Source organism: Sinocyclocheilus rhinocerous, unplaced genomic scaffold (assembly GCF_001515625.1).
Source record: "Sinocyclocheilus rhinocerous isolate Xijiao unplaced genomic scaffold, SAMN03320098_v1.1 scaffold2184, whole genome shotgun sequence".
Lineage (NCBI taxonomy): Eukaryota > Metazoa > Chordata > Actinopteri > Cypriniformes > Cyprinidae > Sinocyclocheilus > Sinocyclocheilus rhinocerous.
In genome coordinates this window covers 48,136-65,336 of record NW_015635537.1, presented here as the reverse complement: position 1 = coordinate 65,336, position 17,201 = coordinate 48,136, and the positions used below count along the sequence as shown (strand labels likewise).

Below are 17,201 nucleotides of genomic sequence, written 5' to 3'. Positions count from 1 at the left end.
TTTTTAGCAATATGCTATTTACACTAAGTGCAAATAGCTATAGATTCTATTTAGACTGTTAAAATAGCAGGATTTTCTGCTATTTATACTACTTATTGCAAATAGTGGCAATTATCTGCACCTCAGTATTGTAGTACATTATAAAACAGTACGCAATAATAACATATTGAGTGTAAATTATCATTTTAATTCAAATTATTAAATGGATGCCACCTTATTGGGACAATAAAACCCTCCCTACACCTACCCTAACCCTACCTGATACTTTATTTTTAACTTTTTGATTTTTTCCGTCATTTTTATTGAAAATAAATGCCTTTTCGATGTGATATGAGATTTGAAAAGGGAGGAAAAAAAGTTCGGCAAAAGGCAGATTCGAACTCGGGTCGTGTCAAAAAGACTGCAGTACATGATTTACCATCTACGCCAATGGAGCTGATGTTCGACAATCATCTTTTGTAGTGTTGACAACCCCAATCACATGTTGGTGGGCGGAGTTAGGGTAAATAGCCTCTGCCAACACAGGGTGGGATATTTGCACTTAGTGTAAATAGACACTCCGTTTTTGTTTTTAATGCAGTAGCATTTGTATTTTGGGGGCGGCTGTATTTTACAAGGAAGCTCAAAAAGTCTTTATAGTTGCTTTGTAATAATCATCAGTATTTGTTTTTATGTATTTCAGACAGTTGTTGTATGAGCTGTCAGAGTCCATCTGTGAGCAGGACCTGAAAAACATCAAATTCCTCCTGTTAAAAACACTACCGCGCAAAAAACTGGAGAAGGACACGGTGAGAGACACGGACACGGCCTCGGTGCTCTGACACCACATCTCTGCATGTGACCAGAGTGTGATGATTGACTAAACTAACTTACATATAAACAATCATGTCTTTTAGACGCTGTTGCAGTTGTTTTTGGAGATGGAGAAGGAGGACCTTTTGGATGGAAATAATTTAGACGTTCTGCAGAAAATTATAGGAGATATCAATCCCAGTTTAGAAAAAAGAATCATTCAATACAAAATGGAGAGTTGTGAGAGTGAGTGGCTGTTTTATTATTTCCTGATGTGATGTTAATTTGCCTCTGGTATATTTAAAATAAGCTATAAATCAAAACTGCGAGGAGGTAAATGGATTTTATGCATACGCTACAGTGTGAAGTGTTAAACCATAGAAATAAACATTAATTCGTATTTCTACAGATATTTGCATTTTGTTTTCTGTCTTACTGCAGCAGGTGGAATGGTTATTGCTCAGGAGATCGGGGATATTACTCCTGCGTTGTACTCACCTGCTCCGGTATAACTTCATTTGCCTAATTTGCATTAATATACATATTTTTGTGGATGCTTTACTCTTCACCATGTCATATTTCTTCTGTGGAACACAATGCTCATTTCCATGTTAATGCATGAATGAGTTTTAAGAGCTGGAGATTTTCAGATTTTTATTGAACTATTTATCTACACATTTATTTGATCAAAAGTACAGTAAAACAGTAATATTGTGAAATATTATTACGATTTAAAATAACTGTTATTCTCTTGGAATATCTTGTAAAATGTCATTTATTTCTGTGATCAAAGCTGAATTTTCAGCATCATTACTCCAGTCTTCAGAGTCACATGATCCTTCAGAAATCGTTCTAATATGCTGATTTGCTGCTCAAGAAACATTTCTTATAATTATCAATGTTAAAAACAGTTGTGCTGGCTAATATGTTTGTGGAAACCCTGTGATAATCTTTCTCTCTTTCATACAGCCCTCATTGCTGACATCACGTACATCGGGTGAGTTTATTTCACATGCTTTGCAGGAAGTAATTTGATAAGAATCTCCATGTAAAACAATGACCAGTTGTATTGTTAATAAGTTGTAATATAAGTTCATATTATACTGTACTGTAGCTTATGTCATGCTGTACAGCTGGAATGAAAAAAAAAAGATGTGTGTGTGATTCACTTTATCTGTATAAACAGATACAGGTGTCAGTATAAAGACTCGAACCACTGGCATATTGGCTAGTGAAACAATCTGGAAATTACTCCTTTAACATTATTCACAAAGGAAAGAGAAAGCATGCATATTGTAATATACAAACAAATGACGTCTTAAAAAATGTGTTTGTTTGCCGTTGCTCTTTTTGACAGTTGACACAATGGAGGAGCAGGTGGACAGACTAAGTCTGACTGAAGGTGCTGCTGCATTTCTTAGTGGAGGTACTTCAGTAAATCTCCAATACAACATCATGCTTGATGTCTGTTTTCAACCTAAACTAAAAAAGCTCTTATCTCTGTCTTAGATCAGAGCCAGCACTCAGTGATTGAAAATGAGAGCTTAAACATGTCTGTGACTGAAAATCCAGAGGTAAGCCTTTTATACATTAGATCTGTATGCTGTGTTCAATACATGTTTAGCTTAATCAACAGCATTTGTGGCATAATGTTGATTATCATAAATTTTTTGACTCGTCTCTTGCAAAAATCTGGTTACTTGGACAACAGATGTGAATTACTTCTACTGAACCAATAATGTACCTTTAAAATTTCTGCCTGCTGTTATCAGTGCTAGAGCAAACTTTCAGAATAAGTTCAAATGTTGTACAATTTCGGTGTTCACTTGAGGATTGTTTTCATGATTTTCACTTCCTACCTCAACGTTATTGAGTTGATTCTGGAAATTGCGGTAAGTGTTTATGTTCAACATTTCCTGTGAGGGAGAAAAGTGACTCCAATACCGTTTTTCACCGTATATAGTAGGGAAATTTACCGTTAACCATTTAACAGGTTTTTACTGTAGCATATTTACAGTCTTTTACCGTTAAATTCAGTCATTTTTTACAGTGTTGTTTATATAGTGCTTGTTCTGAATAAGGTGCAAACATATTTTGGCCTTTCGGTGCCACTGTCTTTATTACATTAAGCCACATTAAGTTCTCTCTTTATAATGGTTTTCTTTTCAGAATATTTAGAAGAAGTGTACTGCATTAAAAATGTGGCCAACATTTCAAGTTTCAGATATGCAGTAATAGTTATTTTGATATCTCTGCAGTATGTGCTATATTATATGAACTTTTAAATGTGTATATATTTGTAAATGTATAAATGTAGTCAGTAGCCAACCACAAGTGTTAACACAAGTATTAACAGCTTCTAGCTGCTTATTCCAAAGATCTTCATTCAAAAACAATGTATTTCTGTGGTCTGTGGTATTGCTGCAAAACGTACCATTGAGTTTTCATGATTTGTAAATAACCTGGATAATTTACAGGTACTCTCTGTACTCTTACAGATTATGTATAAATCGAATATGGTTTCTCTGAGCAGTGATTTTAGCATTTTGCATATTAAGCACAAATTGTATGTGTAATAAATAAATTACAACAATATTGTTATAATTTAATACAAAGTATATTTGACAATATAATCATGTATTGTAATATAATAAAACTACAAATAAATATTACAGTAATAAATATAATGTATGAACAGAACGTTTAAATAACAAATATTTTGCATAAACAGGTTTGGATAACCTTCTCATAATGCTGCAATGAGAACTTCATGCATGATGATCAAGAGCTTGGTCACAATCGCCTGCCTTTAATAACACAGACCCACAAATGGTGATAAGAATGACTCAAGCTTGGTTATTAAAAAGCCATAATTTCTTTCTGACGTTGTCAATGCACAAAGATCCTTCTGTATTGTAAGTAAATGGTGAGCACTTTCATATTTCCTTACATCCTTTAAAGGGTGATCAGCACACCGAGCAACCCCCCACCCTCTCCCCCCTTAAAGGGGTCATGAACTGCCTTTGTTTTTTTTATTTTGTACTGTTCTCTGAAGTCCACTTATATTTTTATCAAGATTTTTACATAAAAAAACTCATAATTTAGGAGTAATAGGCTGTATTCTGTCCTGTTTTTCAGAGGTGGCGGATTGTAGACACAGAAGTAAACGCCCACTGCTGTGATTGGCTAATAGTTGTGTATGTTTGACAGCATAGAGCCTTCACAGATGGATGCTTAAATAGTACATATCAAACAATCTATAATAACAGACAAAGCAATAGTGATCACGTAATAAAAATTCACACTTACTCCCACTTGTGTGTTGCGACATTACTGTCGGATCCAATCTAGCCGGCACATCATCGTCTTTTAGTTTCAATCTTTCTGAAAATCCTCCGATTAATTGTGCCTTGTTTGTAAATGAATCCGCGGTAAAATGAAATGAACAATGGACCAAGTTCTTACTGACGCGTTCTGGAACGTCATTGAAAATAAAGTTAATCAAATAAGGTTTAAATTTGCCGCTCTTGTCATTTACCTACTATGTGTGAGAATAAGTGGGCGGGGCTAAACAGGCAGCGATGTAGAAGCAGGCGTTGATCTTCTTCTGCGGAGGCGGTGCTTATCCACACTATTACATCATAGAGTGGCACATTCCACAAGCTGTCGTTTTGACAGACTGGCTTCAATATAAGCTGTTTTTAGACTAACAACAAAGCTTTGAGGATGTTTTTATAGCACAATGAACTCATATATATCAAAACATCAAGGGAATTTTGTTTTCTCAGTTCATGACCCCTTTAACCAACCCCAACAGGCAGCCTAATAAAAATATTATGCATGCTCAGCGTGTTCACCTTTGATTTGGTTAGAAACACGTACACCTTTTCATTTTTTACATTCATCTCTACATGAACAAATAATGACTTAAACATAACATTTTCACTTAATAATTAGCAAAAATAGAATGAATAATTATATTGCTCCAGATCTTCAGTTACAAAAGCGGGAAAAAATCATGCCAAACTTACTGACAGCTTCTAAGAAAAATATTATGTATGCTAAGTTTTAAATTACAATCGGCTAGAAATGCAGACACGTTTAAATTATTATTTTTTTTTTTTATTTTTTATTCAGGTCTACATAAATAATAACTTAAAACATTTTGTCATTCCTATTCAACAATTAGGGTGCCCATGGAAAAACGCCAGAATTATTTGTTGGATTTTAACTAATGAGCAACAGAATTAATTCTTGTTTTTGTTTACCTTAATAATAACTGTGTTTGTGACAATTCCTTTGAATGATTTTTGTATAAATATATATGCTCCATGTGTGCCGCATTAAAAAAACTTGGTACAATAAAACACTTTACAATGAGGTAGTATTCGCTAGTTAATGCATTAGTTAATATAACAGTGAACAGAGCTGCAATTATTAATCTTGATTATGTTAATATGAACATTTTAAACATTTCGCGTTTTATATATTAACATTACTTGTATTATGAACAAATGGAATTAAGAATGCACAATATTATATTTATAAATTAACGTGTTGTTGTGAACTCTTCAGGGTACCCAATCCATTAGCTGATGTTAATGAACTTAACCATACTGTAAAGTCTATAGCTGTGAAAAATATATAGGCAGTTTCCATGTTAAGTTAGGGTTAGATAGTAGGTAATGTATTAAGATGTCATGACCATATATAAAATAGGAAGCAAAATGTATTCAATAGGAAGCTTATCATATGTATGTACAAAGAGAATGCATTATGAGGCAAAACCTTATGATTACTCATAGGTGAAATGAATATCGTTAATCATCTAACAAGGTCACATGTGAAGGTCTGGGTAATTTACAGTATATGGTAAATGAACAACCAGTTGGTGCAGGAGAAATGGCCAGGAATAGAGATCTGAGTGACTTTGACAAGTGCCAAATTGTTATGGCCAGACAAGTGTGTCAGAGCCTCTCTGAAACAGCAAGGGTTGAGACTCTACCAACACCAGTCCAAGGAGGGACAAACCACAAATTGGTGGCTATTCCGTCTGGACCAAACCAATAGTAGGTCTATGTGGTGACAGTTTTAATGATGGCTAAAGGTTCAATGTTCAGGACACACATTGCATAGCACCTTGATGCATATGGGCCTGTGTAGGTGCAGACTGGTCAGAGTGCCAATAATTGACCCCTGTCCACAGCCGAAAGCCCCTAGAATGAGCACACGAGCAACGTAGTGGAAGAAGGTCATCTGGTCTGATGAGTTTACTTGGGCATGTAATGGCACCAGGATACACTGCGGGACGATGACAAGCTGGTCGAGGGACTGTGATCTGCTGGGAAGCCCTATTCAAGTGGACATCAATCTGACACATGCCACCTACCTAAACTTCATTGCAGACCAGGTACACCCTTCCTGGTAATGGTATTCCCTGAAGCAGGATCTTCACTGTACACTGCTTAGGAATGATTTGAGGAACATAATGAAGATGTCAAGATGTCCTGATCTTCAGATGTTAATCTGTGAGATGTGCTGGACCAACCACTCCAATCTATGGTGGCTCAACCTCACAACTTAAGGACATGAAGGATCTTCTGCTAATGTCTTTGTGCAAAATACCACAGAACACATTTAGTCCATGACTCGGTGGGTCAGTGCTGTTTTGGCAGCATAAAGAGGACCAACAGCATATTAGACAGGTGGTGGTCATAATGTTTTGCCACTTTGGTGTATGTGCTTAGTAATGCTTGATTGGAACGAAGAAGACTGAGCCACTGCAACGAGAGAATAGAAGAACAGTGTGGAGAGGGAAAGCAATCACAGAAGACATGGGCTACTGCTGCTGCAGAGAAAGGAGTTCCTGCTACAGGATACCGTCATCAGAGAGGAAATGAAGAACCACAACTGGTGCTGAATGGATTGACAAATACCAGTTTATACGTGCACACAGAGACTGGAAACCCTATTGAGGGTCTTGTGAATTGTTTAGTAGTTAATTTTGCTGTATTTGGTCATGTCTGTTGTAGCGTCTGGACCAATCAAACACACAATATATATTTTGTTAGACAGTTGACCCTGAGAGGTCAAGTAAATATCTACAGCGGATCTAAATATTTATAATTAATTATAACTAGTTATGATTAATTATTCATATTTCCCTTATGAGCTGATTCGCAACACTGTGTAGCTAACTATATTTTTGTATGTACACTATATATAGTGGACTCTGTGCTTGCTAGCACCACTGCTTAGACACTTGTGTCTTTTGTGTGGTAGATCCAGCAGTATGAGATGAAGGGGGACAAGAGAGGAGTCTGTCTGATCATCAACAACTGTGACTTCAAAGACTGTGGACTACGGAACAGAGACGGAACAGACATTGACAAAAGTTAGTGAAAAACACGCTTGTACAAACCAGTCACCAAGCACATACACATGCCAGTAGGCCGATAACCATCTTAACCCTTAAATGCATGAATGTTTCGCCAATTATTATTACATATTCATGTCTTTAGAGACCCGGACCTATATATCCAGCACGGACGGATCTCTTAACTGCTGCAATAGCAAAAAACTCTTGATATTTTAAGAACAATTACAGAAGAATAAAATAAAGCATATTTCGTTACCTTTTGAAACTTATAAGGGTTCAATTTGAGCAGATGATTTTACCATCGCTGTCATCGTCAGAGCGCACTTCCACAGTACATCCAGCATCTGCCTCATATTCACGATCTCAACCATATTCTCGTTTTCAGTGACTTCATATTCAGTCTTTTGATCACTGGCAGCTTATTCACCACATCCACCATCAAAAGACAGTGACATTTATATTTCACACACATACAGTATATATAAACATAACACATTTTTCTTAAATATATACATGCATGTGTGTGTATCTATATATATATATAATAAATATACACAGTACACACACATATATTATGTAAACAAAAACTTATTTTGGATGCGATTAATCGTGATTAATCATTTGACAGCACTAATATATGTACAGTATATATATATATATATATATATACACATATACATCCTTAAATTAAATATTGTGAATTACCCTGGAGCTTGTTGGTTTAGTTCATGGCTTGTAACTCTTCAACAAAGACTTTTTGTAAATCCCTAATTGGGAAAATGAATGGAAAAAACACATCCAAAACCACCTCAGTGAGGAGAAAAAATGCACCAATGCACTCTTTTGCACTGTAGAGAAATCTGCCCAACCAGTAAGAGTCATGCTTTTGGTCACGTGCACAAAGCCGTTGCTGTTACATAATACCTGTGTCCATTTTTGTTCACACAGAAAGTCTGGAGGTTGTGTTCCAGTGGTTGGGCTTTGAGGTCCTGACCGAACAGAACTGTGATCGCCATCAGATTCTGCAGGTGCTGAGGGACCTGGCCGATCGTGACCACACGTCAACGGATTGCGTGGTGTGCTGTGTGCTGAGCCACGGACAAATAAAAGGCATTGTCGGGGTTGATGGACAGATTGTCACCTATAGGGAGCTGATAGAGACCCTGAGTCCAAGTCAGTGTCCCTCTCTCTTCAAAAAACCCAAACTGTTCTTCATCCAGGCCTGCAGGGGTACCGACGATCAGCCAGCAGCATTTCCTCAAATTTTCCCAGATGATGAAGTCATGCCAGTCAGCGATGCAGCTGTACCCAGAGACTCCATACCTGAGATGGCAGACTACCTGTTAGCCATGTCCACTGTACCACACTACGTCTCATACAGGGAAAAAGACAATGGAACCTGGTTTATACAGTCCCTCTGCCACAACTTGAAACTGCTGGTGCCAAGGTGAGCAAGTCTTTCTATCAGGTTGTTTGAGGGACTTTGAGGGGCTGTTGCGTTTTTACTAGGGCTGCCCCTTATAGTCGACTAACCGTTAGTAGACGAGAAGAGGCTTAGTCGATCAAAATTTTATTAGACGCGTACTTGCAGGAAAAAAAATCAACAGGAAGTGGCAAAGTTACGTAGTGTGTGATGGACAGATTATTAACAGCTGGTCTGTGTGGTAATTACAGTACATCAGTCAGGACATGCAAATGTGTTTCGTTTTGTTCATCGACCTCAAATGTGGCTTATCATCTGAAACATGTTAGTAGTAGCATCATTAAATGGCCGCTCGCTCTAACATTAACCTAGAAAAACGTGCGCTGTTGAAGTGTTTCTGCGGAGCGTGGATGCTGAACAGTCCTTTTTGGTCATAAAGATAAGAGTAATACATCTTTTGAATCTTAAAAGGTCTACTTTAATTTGTGTGCACTCACAATAACAACAAAACGTTGTGCTTTTGTAAAATAATGAAAGCAAACAGGCTGCACTTTCTGCCGTCTCGGTCTCTTTGAGCTTGAGCACATCAAAAAAAAATGTTTTAAAACCAATCCGGAACTTGCCTCACAGACATGAAAAAAAATTTGAAAGTGAACTGTCTACAGATTCTTCAGGGTCTTCAGATTGGTCCACTGTTTTGGACCTGACATTGATGAGTGGCGCTGTTTGTAAAAGTTGAAATTCTTTTAACTTGACGCGGCATCTTAAAAACATGGCGCTAATGTGTAAGATGCTGCAAAAGATGCGAGACGCGCATGTAATAGGCATATATATATCGCTAGGGCATGTTTACATAGAAAACAATGTGAAAGTAGCACATTGGAATGGACAAACGCATTCTGTGTGAACGGCTCCTTACAGTCTAAAGTGGATCTAAAGGCCTAGATCCACTTACAGCTGTTTTCTAGAGTTCGGTCCGTGCCCAGGGCACCGCTGCATCATAATCCAGCCCTGTAAAAGTTTTTTCAGAAGGTGTTTTTTCAGCTGAATAATCGGTACACTGTACTGTGTTTGGGGAAGGTGCGCCGTCTTACTCAACAGAGAACTGTTTATGAACTATTTTCTTGTTTTTTACACATTAAAAACTCAAGACTTCATATTGGTTATTTTAGTAGCATTTAAAAAAATAAACTGGGAATAAATTATATACAGAAAGCAAGCAAAGACTGTTCCCCATCACTGAAGCGGACAGTCCATGACTTCAGTGTAGCACAAATGTTGGCGCTCTCTGCAAAATAAATCTCTTCCTACTGTATTTGCATGTTTCTCTATGCATGGATGATGAAATACTCTACTAAATTTGCCAAAAAGTGCAGAGCACACTGTGTGGAGTACTGCAGTGCACTCAACTAGACCTTCCAGTTGGATAGATTAACTAAAAGTATTATCAGCCACATTTATGAACACATTTTTTATTTCTTTCTTGACTCATTGGCTGAATTTGGCTCACTAGCATTCTACTCTTATAATTTCTGCCATATATTTTAGAATGAATGACTCTTATGAGCTGGTTCTTTTAATGAATCACACAAAAGAGGGACTGGGTGGATAAGGTTTCTCCACTGTCTGCAACTGTAAGTGTGTCCTGATTTGATTCTAGACGTTGGTTGGATTTCTGATCGTGTGTCTCTGTCTTATGTGCATGTAGGGGTGTCGATCTACTCTCCATTCTGACGAAAGTGAATAGCGATGTGAGCAAAAAGACGGACAAAAGCGGTTTAAAGAAGCAGATGCCACAGCCAGAGTTCACCCTCACCAAGAGAGTGGCTTTCCCTCCACCCAAAACTCGCCCGCCCCTTCCATAATGTCCTACTGCAGTCCATGATACCTCTCAAACACATCAGCATGCACAGACACACAGATGTTCATCAGCAATGTTTACATGACCTGTGATGTGATGATTATAAATGTGATGAAATACCGGTACTGTATGCTGTTTACATACGGTAATTTCCTCTTCCCTACGAAAACAAATGGAATATTTTAGATATTTTATGTAATCAACAAGTAGTTGTTTTAAAATCGTAGTGACAATAAAACACAGTGTGCACAAGCCTCAAATGAGCACAATACAATCTATGCACGTGAATGGATTTTTGATGCTGTCCTCAGGCAGGACATGAGCACATATCGCACACATGGGGATGTATTCAATAGATCTGCCAGCTACTATTGTACAATAAACGTCTTGTTTTTGTTGACTTTCTTTCATAAGGACCTGTTTACAAGTTTTCAGTAACGTGTTTTGTTACAGGTCACAGATAGATGATACAGTCTTATTGTTTAATACAGGACAGTCCTGCACAATCATGAAGTGTAAATAGAACATTAAATTATCAAATTCGCCCCAAAACAATGCTGTTTATGTTTCTGCTGGGGAAAAGACTATGATTGTACTTGTGTGGATCTGTCCAAGAGGCACGATGCTCTAATATTTGATGAAAAAGCTCTTTTGTTTGTTGCTCTGTGTAGTTTCCACACAAGAGGGTACTGTTGCAACTAGCAGTTTATTAGCCTGCTACAACAGCCTGCTGCTGCTGTTTATTGCCCTCTTCACTCTAAATAAATAAAATAAAAATTGTATGGTGACCTAGGCCTACTTAAAATTCATGAGATATTTAATTAATTGATTCTTCCTAATTCCTCATTTTCATCTTTTACATTTTCCTTTCTAAAATAGCCTACCATTTACATACACTCAGAAAGTCTTCCAGTTTTGTCGACATTCACACAAAGACCAGTCACTAGTCAGGTGGCTACACAGCATTTGACCTCTGGATTAAAAAAAAAAAAATTTTAAATCAGGTTTAAGAAGTGTTTCAACATTGCATCATACTGATAAACGCATCTTTGGAAGGGTTTTGTCTTTCAAACACATTAAAATGGACACATTTACCTTTTTTCTCTCTCCATGTAATGCATGGATTCCCAAACTTTTTGTCACTGAAATTCTTTCACCAAATATATTTACTTGAAGCACCCTGAGATTTTAAAATAAATATTGTAATAATTAAGTATCACATTTGCATGCTCACGGTTCTCTGATGTTGGTTAATGATCACATTACATGTAGGTAACATAAAATATTTCATCTTTTTTAGTAACTCTTTTATTTTGATTGTTGTTATTTTAAAATGGTTTATTTCAGTTTTACATTTTTATGATTTAATTACATTTTCATTAAAACTGTCTGCAACTGTAAGTGTGTCCTGATTTGATTCTAGACGTTGGTTGGATTTCTGATCGTGTGTCTCTGTCTTATGTGCATGTAGGGGTGTCGATCTACTCTCCATTCTGACGAAAGTGAATAGCGATGTGAGCAAAAAGACGGACAAAAGCGGTTTAAAGAAGCAGATGCCACAGCCAGAGTTCACCCTCACCAAGAGAGTGGCTTTCCCTCCACCCAAAACTCGCCCGCCCCTTCCATAATGTCCTACTGCAGTCCATGATACCTCTCAAACACATCAGCATGCACAGACACACAGATGTTCATCAGCAATGTTTACATGACCTGTGATGTGATGATTATAAATGTGATGAAATACCGGTACTGTATGCTGTTTACATACGGTAATTTCCTCTTCCCTACGAAAACAAATGGAATATTTTAGATATTTTATGTAATCAACAAGTAGTTGTTTTAAAATCGTAGTGACAATAAAACACAGTGTGCACAAGCCTCAAATGAGCACAATACAATCTATGCACGTGAATGGATTTTTGATGCTGTCCTCAGGCAGGACATGAGCACATATCGCACACATGGGGATGTATTCAATAGATCTGCCAGCTACTATTGTACAATAAACGTCTTGTTTTTGTTGACTTTCTTTCATAAGGACCTGTTTACAAGTTTTCAGTAACGTGTTTTGTTACAGGTCACAGATAGATGATACAGTCTTATTGTTTAATACAGGACAGTCCTGCACAATCATGAAGTGTAAATAGAACATTAAATTATCAAATTCGCCCCAAAACAATGCTGTTTATGTTTCTGCTGGGGAAAAGACTATGATTGTACTTGTGTGGATCTGTCCAAGAGGCACGATGCTCTAATATTTGATGAAAAAGCTCTTTTGTTTGTTGCTCTGTGTAGTTTCCACACAAGAGGGTACTGTTGCAACTAGCAGTTTATTAGCCTGCTACAACAGCCTGCTGCTGCTGTTTATTGCCCTCTTCACTCTAAATAAATAAAATAAAAATTGTATGGTGACCTAGGCCTACTTAAAATTCATGAGATATTTAATTAATTGATTCTTCCTAATTCCTCATTTTCATCTTTTACATTTTCCTTTCTAAAATAGCCTACCATTTACATACACTCAGAAAGTCTTCCAGTTTTGTCGACATTCACACAAAGACCAGTCACTAGTCAGGTGGCTACACAGCATTTGACCTCTGGATTAAAAAAAAAAAAATTTTAAATCAGGTTTAAGAAGTGTTTCAACATTGCATCATACTGATAAACGCATCTTTGGAAGGGTTTTGTCTTTCAAACACATTAAAATGGACACATTTACCTTTTTTCTCTCTCCATGTAATGCATGGATTCCCAAACTTTTTGTCACTGAAATTCTTTCACCAAATATATTTACTTGAAGCACCCTGAGATTTTAAAATAAATATTGTAATAATTAAGTATCACATTTGCATGCTCACGGTTCTCTGATGTTGGTTAATGATCACATTACATGTAGGTAACATAAAATATTTCATCTTTTTTAGTAACTCTTTTATTTTGATTGTTGTTATTTTAAAATGGTTTATTTCAGTTTTACATTTTTATGATTTAATTACATTTTCATTAAACACACAAACCTGCAGTTCATTTACGAACTTATGTTTGTGAAACCTTGATAATGTAATGTTATGTTTAATGCACTTCATGTTGTTAATTAGAACAAATAGAATGTATTTTCTTACTCTTTGTATTTTTATATCAATATGGTACAAGATTGTCCTACTTAAATTTGATAAACGAGTTAGGTCAAAAGTAATCAGAAAGTAGTCTGATTATATTAGCCTACCTAAAATGTGTAATGTAATGGATTACGTTACTAACTACGTTTTTTTTTTTACAATTTACTACAAAGGCCCTGTCCCAAATGGCACCCTAAACCCTCGCGGTCTTCCTCAAAGACTTTCGCCAACGACCACTCAAAGACAACTGACCAAAGACCATTTGAGATATTTTGTTTAATTTAATGTTTAAGTGTGACTGTCTGTATTATGTTAGCTTACTAGTGCAATGTGAATCTTCCTTTTATTGTGGCAAAATAAAGCTTAAATCAGAATCCGATTGGTTGTACCCTTTTTTTTAAAGGGGTCATATGTTGCGATTTCAATTTTTGCTTTCTCTTTGGAGTGTTACAAGCTCTTGGTGCATAAAGAAGATCTGTAAAGTTGCAAAGACTAAAGTCTCAAATCCAAAGAGATATTCTTTATAAAAGTTAAGAGTCTGCCACGCCTACCTAAAGATATCAACAATTCATGTTTAAATGTTAAAAGGGCGACAAAACTATTACAGATATCAAAAATGCATTTCTTACTAGTTACAATTCTAAATGCACATATCAGCTTTGTATTTCTTACTAGTAGAAATATAATTTTTGATATCAACAATTACATTTTCACTAGTAAATATGTTAATTCTTGATATCAACAATTTAATTGTCACTAGTGACAATGTTCATTTCTGATATCATGAATGTGATTGTTACTAGTAACAAAAGTCATTTTAGATATCAGAAATTACCCTCCCAATTGTTGATATCAGAAATACATTTTCAGATATCAGAAATGAACATTGTCAATAGTGACAATTAAATAGTTGATATCAAGAATAGATGTCTGTACTAGTAACCATGTGATTACTGATATAAAAAATAAAGGTTTTTACTAGTAAGAATTGTATTTCTGATATGTGAAATTGGAATTTCAACTAGTAAGAAATTAATTCTTGATATCAACAATTGATTTTGAATGGCAGCCTATGGTGACATTTAACTAGTGAAAATACAATTACAGATATCAATAATTATAGTTTTTACTAGTTGAAATCTAATTCCTGATATCAAGAATTAACATTTTAACTAGTGAAAATTGAATTGTTGATATCAAGAATTCATATCCCGAGGATGAATAAAAGTCAAAACGGCTTGCCATACTTTAACAGTCTATGGTAGCAAGTTGCAAGCATAGACTGTTAAAAAAAGGTACAACCAATTCCAAAAGCGTACGAATGGTGGAGCCAGAGATCGTCTTATTGAAAGAGGAGATCGCACACTCGGCGCCAAACCGGGTAACTACATGACTGGCTGTCAAAACCACAGATATACATATCTGAGTTCAAAACGGTCAAGATACCAGAGAAGTGAATGGGCTGTGCCGTAAAACGAACCACACGATTCGCAATATCATCCCTGACTTCTACTTATACACGCTAAAATGAACATGTCGTGCCAAAACCTGTTAAAGATCAACGGACAGTCAGCCTATATACTGTGGCGAGTTGTTCCCACACAAAAGCAGTCTATTCAGCGTGCTGAAGTGTCTTCTTTATTGACTTTCAGTCAAGAAAAACACATTATAATCTCCTCTTCGGGATTCCGCAACGTTACCCATTACAGAGGGTTTCCCCTGTAGGAGGGGCTCTGGCGCAGTGCTGCTTGGAAGGCGGGGCTTATAGTCAGAATACTGGAATACTATTGGCCAGTGCTCTTGCCGATCCACGCAGAAGCGGCATACTCCAGCAATAATGGCCGATTCTCAGTAAGAAGCTAGTTTAATAATTGTTGTATTTAAACACGTACGTGTCTGTTTAATGTAACCTCTGCAGCGGTTCCGACTGAGGTGGATGGCACATTGTTTATTAAATACACTTATGGACAGGAAGGATGTATTGTTTGTTATAATGGAGCGTCTCTTATATGTTTTGGGCTGTATTTGTATTTCTGTAGTGTCTGTAGTTTGCTCTTATCTAGCATGTTTGTATTATGTTCCATCATTATTCTGACCAGGTTTTAACATATTGTTTTCGTCTCAGAGTCACCATGGCTAATCATCGCTGTCAGGATAAAACACCCGTCCAGATCCTGCATGAATATGGCATTAAAATGGGCAGTGCGCCTGTGTACGAGCTCATACAGGCTGATGGAGACATACACCAGCCTTCCTTCATGTTCAGTGTCACTATAGGAGACATCACATGCAATGGTCTGATATTTACATTTGCATAACACCTAGTAAGAGTATAAATAATTTATAGTGCACACTAGTATTCTAATAGACGATATTTTGTTCTTAAAGGTCGAGGATCCACTAAAAAGACTGCTAAACATGAAGCTGCAGAAGCCGCTTTGAAACTATTGAAACGAGACACCCAGCTAAAGTAAAATCCACACTGTAGATGTGATATGAATTATTATAGATCATTTACTATAGTTATCTGTGTTTTCTGAATCCTTCACAGTGATCAGAGAGATGGTCTTTCTCCTGAAGCCGGTGACACATCCAATACTGTAGGAGTACTGCAGGTATCTGACAACAACTGACCCATATATTTTGTCTCTTATGCACAAATAGTGTTAAAAAGCTTATTTATCAGGCTTGACCAGCCAATGCGCATGTGCAGTCCTAAGTGCGTGTCTCAAAACACTGATGCTGCGTCTGAAATCAAGTACTTCCCTACTATATAGTATGTGAAAAATAGTATGCCAAGAGTAGTATGTCCGAATTCATATGGTGTGTACTTATGCACTATTCTATGTTGTATGTTCAGTACATGATTTCGGATGCATCTTGACTGTTTCGATAGTACTCTGCGCTTTTATTGGCAGCTGCAGTGACGCAATGACTTTGCTAATTAGTGATTGGCTCTTTTATTCAGGAGGCGGGACTATTCTGCCATATTGCCTGTTGCACTGTGTCCCATTCATAATTAATATAAGTGCACCATCTTTGTATATCTAAAGTAGAGATGCACGATATTATCGGAATGATATCGGTTTTGGCCGATAATGGCAAGTAGGTATAACTGCAGACCGGAGATCTCCAAAATGGGGCGTGAACTCCAAAAGTGGGCAGAACCTCCAAAATGGGGCGGGGTCTCCTCACGCAAAGACTTTCACCATTGGCTCTGGCTCCAGCCAATTGTTATTGACTTACATTTCAAAATAAAACTTTATAAATGTAACATTGTTTCTAGTTCATCTAAAATAAAATATGCTAAAATAAGTAAATATTCTCAGTGAGAGCAGAGCCCAAAGCTTGTGTCCAGTGGTGTTCGGACTGAAGTAGTGCATACACTTGTTGCACACAAAAGAAGTAGCAATAATAATAAATGTTTCTTGAGCAGCAAATTATATTATAATTATTTCTGAAGGATCATGTGACACTGAAGACTGGAGTAATTATGCTGAAAATTCAGCTTTGATCACAGATGCATTTTAAATTACATTTAAAAATATATTAAAATAGAATATAGTTATTTATAATTGTTATATTTCTGCTTTTACTATTTGTTTTTTTGTTCAAATAAGTGCAGCC

General features: G+C 36.6%; 2 protein-coding genes across 4 annotated transcripts in view; both read left to right on the top strand.

Annotated features, from left to right (window-relative positions):
- The window catches only part of LOC107747226 (caspase-8-like), a 16,661-nt gene extending 5,798 nt beyond the window's left edge, over positions 1 to 10,863 (top strand). Inside the window, exons 3-11 of the mRNA XM_016561674.1 lie at positions 683 to 788; positions 897 to 1,038; positions 1,234 to 1,298; positions 1,762 to 1,789; positions 2,150 to 2,218; positions 2,302 to 2,366; positions 7,075 to 7,186; positions 8,120 to 8,618; positions 10,303 to 10,863. Coding sequence (XP_016417160.1) covers positions 683 to 788; positions 897 to 1,038; positions 1,234 to 1,298; positions 1,762 to 1,789; positions 2,150 to 2,218; positions 2,302 to 2,366; positions 7,075 to 7,186; positions 8,120 to 8,618; positions 10,303 to 10,459 — 1,243 coding nt within the window. The 3' untranslated portion in view covers positions 10,460 to 10,863. The remainder of the gene's footprint in view (positions 1 to 682; positions 789 to 896; positions 1,039 to 1,233; positions 1,299 to 1,761; positions 1,790 to 2,149; positions 2,219 to 2,301; positions 2,367 to 7,074; positions 7,187 to 8,119; positions 8,619 to 10,302) is intronic.
- A 4,503-nt stretch (positions 10,864 to 15,366) lies between these two features.
- LOC107747227 (interferon-inducible double-stranded RNA-dependent protein kinase activator A homolog) overlaps positions 15,367 to 17,201 on the top strand; it is an 8,314-nt gene continuing 6,479 nt past the window's right edge. Inside the window, exons 1-4 of one of the 3 annotated variants that reach the window (XM_016561675.1) lie at positions 15,367 to 15,425; positions 15,700 to 15,869; positions 15,963 to 16,044; positions 16,126 to 16,189. In XM_016561675.1, coding sequence (XP_016417161.1) covers positions 15,412 to 15,425; positions 15,700 to 15,869; positions 15,963 to 16,044; positions 16,126 to 16,189 — 330 coding nt within the window. In that variant the 5' untranslated portion in view covers positions 15,367 to 15,411. The other 2 variants (XM_016561677.1, XM_016561676.1) reach the window with 2 other exon arrangements.